Below are 2,275 nucleotides of genomic sequence, written 5' to 3'. Positions count from 1 at the left end.
TGTGGATACAATTTTGGCTAAGCTAATTCCCAACTCTTTAATTTTTTTTTATATGGTGACTCCTCCCAGCTAACTAGCTTAAAATCCATACTTCTACTTTTCAGCCAAAACAGTCACACACACACATTCAGCTACCTTAAAAACCTTAAATGGGCCTTTTTTCAAACAACTTCGGCGCATCTTACGAAAGAAGTTCCAATACATTTACAAAAGCAAGAACACAGATAACAAACTCTATCAGTTACCATTGCACAAAAAAACTAGATCCTCCTAACCAAAGATGCATCACCAGATCCAATTCCAGATCAAAACTAATCGGTCAAAATCCAAACATATAAAGATAGGAAAAAAAAAAACATAGAGAAAAGGTGGATATACTGATCACCTGCTGGGAGAGGTAGACGGCAAAGAAGGAGACCCACCACCAGTGGCTCCCATACTCCCTCCTCATCTCATTAAACCTCCAGTCCTCCCTCGCCCCCCACTCCCACTTCTCCCTCCGGAAGTAGTTGTGTGTCAGCCGGGCGCTCCACACCCAAGTCAGCGCCACCGCCACCGCCGATCTCACGGCGTTGGCTACCGCCAGTGGGTGGCTGGCGTAACAGTGGACCAGCAGCACTGGGATCACCGTCCAATAGAGATCAATCATCTGCACCCAATCCCACATTACTTAGTATAAGAAAAGAGGCAAAAAAGGAGCCAACTTTGGGTGAGAAAAGAGCAGGAGAAGAGTGGAGAGGGGTGGCCACCCAGTTGTTGGACTGGAGGAGGCCGATAAGCCAGAAGAGGAGGTCGACGTTGGCGAAGAAGAGGAGGTTGGCGAGGAGGAAAGGGTGGTGGTAGCACCAGTCCCAGATGTCGAAGGTGGCCGTGGCTGGAGAAGGAGAGGAGGAGTGGCGGCGGAGGAAAGAGAGGTAGAAGAGGAGGGAAGGAAGGGGGGCGAGGAAGGCAATGGTGGCGTTCTTGAGGTTCCCCATGGCTTGTGGCTGAGTGTGGGAAAAAAGGTTTGGTTTGGATGAAGTGCTTGGAAGCCTGACCAAGGGCAGTATTTATAGTGAGAAAGAAGGGGGAAGCATAGGCAGGGTGATGCACAAATATTATAATTAAGAAGACTATGCTTTAGGAGCTTGGTAGCCTTTGTATCCTAGGAGTATTTCATGTGGGGCTGCTGGAGATTCTATCAGAGTGAGGTAGCCTGCCAGTGAAGTCTCTTCACGGCCAAATCAAGCAATCAGGCATGATTTTTTTTTTTAATACAAGCGGTTGATCACACAACGCTGGTGTGAATACAATATATAAAGTCAAAAAATAAAAAATTTTATAAGATTTGTAGGCATGCCTCACTCTGTCTAAGGTCTAATTACTGCCTCAAGATCTAATTATTGATATGCCCACGATGTAAAAAAATATTAGCCTATCATTTTATTTGCCTTTCAAAAAATATATCGAATAGACATCATGATAAACAGATGAAGAATATCCTAATATTATAAAAAATGAATGAACTTTCAGTTGTCTCATATCATCTTGAATCTAGCCGATAATAATGATGGAGCACCGTCAATAAATTTTTTTTTGTTGAAGAGAAGGATAGCCATTTCTTTGTAACCCATTGTAATTCATAACTGGATATCATTTTAATTTTTTTTAGTAAAAGCTTGAGTACGCTGGAAATGAGGTGTATGGCAATCTCACGCTTCACAATAAATGTCCAAACCGCTGGTGCATTTGTATACATATAGGAGAGATTCCAGTTCACCCATGCATGATCCACTGATGCTTTGCTAAGTTTGCTGGCCATCTAAAGAAATGTATAGTACGGATAAAATTGATCAAATTTCAGATCCAATTGACTATTTATATTTCTTGATTTGGATTGATGATCGAACTCAGAAACTATATTCCTTACCAAAAAAAAAAAAACTCAGAAACTATGTTTTCCAACATGTAAACTTGGTGGGCTTTTCAGGTGGATCACTGATCCAATTTGGTCAAGTATTAGTCACCTTTTTAGGACTTTCACATTATGTGTATGCGTTCCATGTATTTTGTTATTTTCTTCTCATACATTTTTGCTAGAATATTTTGTGTTGCTAAAAGAAAATAGTTCATATATTATTCATATAATATTTTTTATGATGACTTAAGTAAGTTAATGTAGTAACTAATCCAACCTTAAAATGGAAATCTGAGTGATGCTAATCCCTCCTCTACCTGAACCTTATCAAATTATTTAAGATATTTGAACTATGCTATTAAGGCTTATCAGAGAAGT

The 2,275-nt window shown here is 40.4% G+C and overlaps 1 protein-coding gene across 1 annotated transcript in view; it reads right to left on the bottom strand.

Moving 5' to 3' along the window:
- The window catches only part of LOC105054263 (uncharacterized protein C594.04c), a 2,761-nt gene extending 1,694 nt beyond the window's left edge, over positions 1-1,067 (bottom strand). Inside the window, exons 1-2 of the mRNA XM_010935751.4 lie at positions 750-1,067; positions 386-649 (exon numbers count right to left, since the gene is read on the bottom strand). Coding sequence (XP_010934053.2) covers positions 386-649; positions 750-977 — 492 coding nt within the window. The 5' untranslated portion in view covers positions 978-1,067. The remainder of the gene's footprint in view (positions 1-385; positions 650-749) is intronic.
- Positions 1,068-2,275: the final 1,208 nt, after the last annotated feature.

The sequence above is a fragment of the Elaeis guineensis genome, chromosome 11, assembly GCF_000442705.2.
Source record: "Elaeis guineensis isolate ETL-2024a chromosome 11, EG11, whole genome shotgun sequence".
Classification (NCBI taxonomy): Eukaryota; Viridiplantae; Streptophyta; class Magnoliopsida; order Arecales; family Arecaceae; genus Elaeis; species Elaeis guineensis.
The sequence above is the reverse complement of the archived record's forward strand: the minus strand, read 5'-3'. Positions and strand labels throughout refer to the sequence as shown.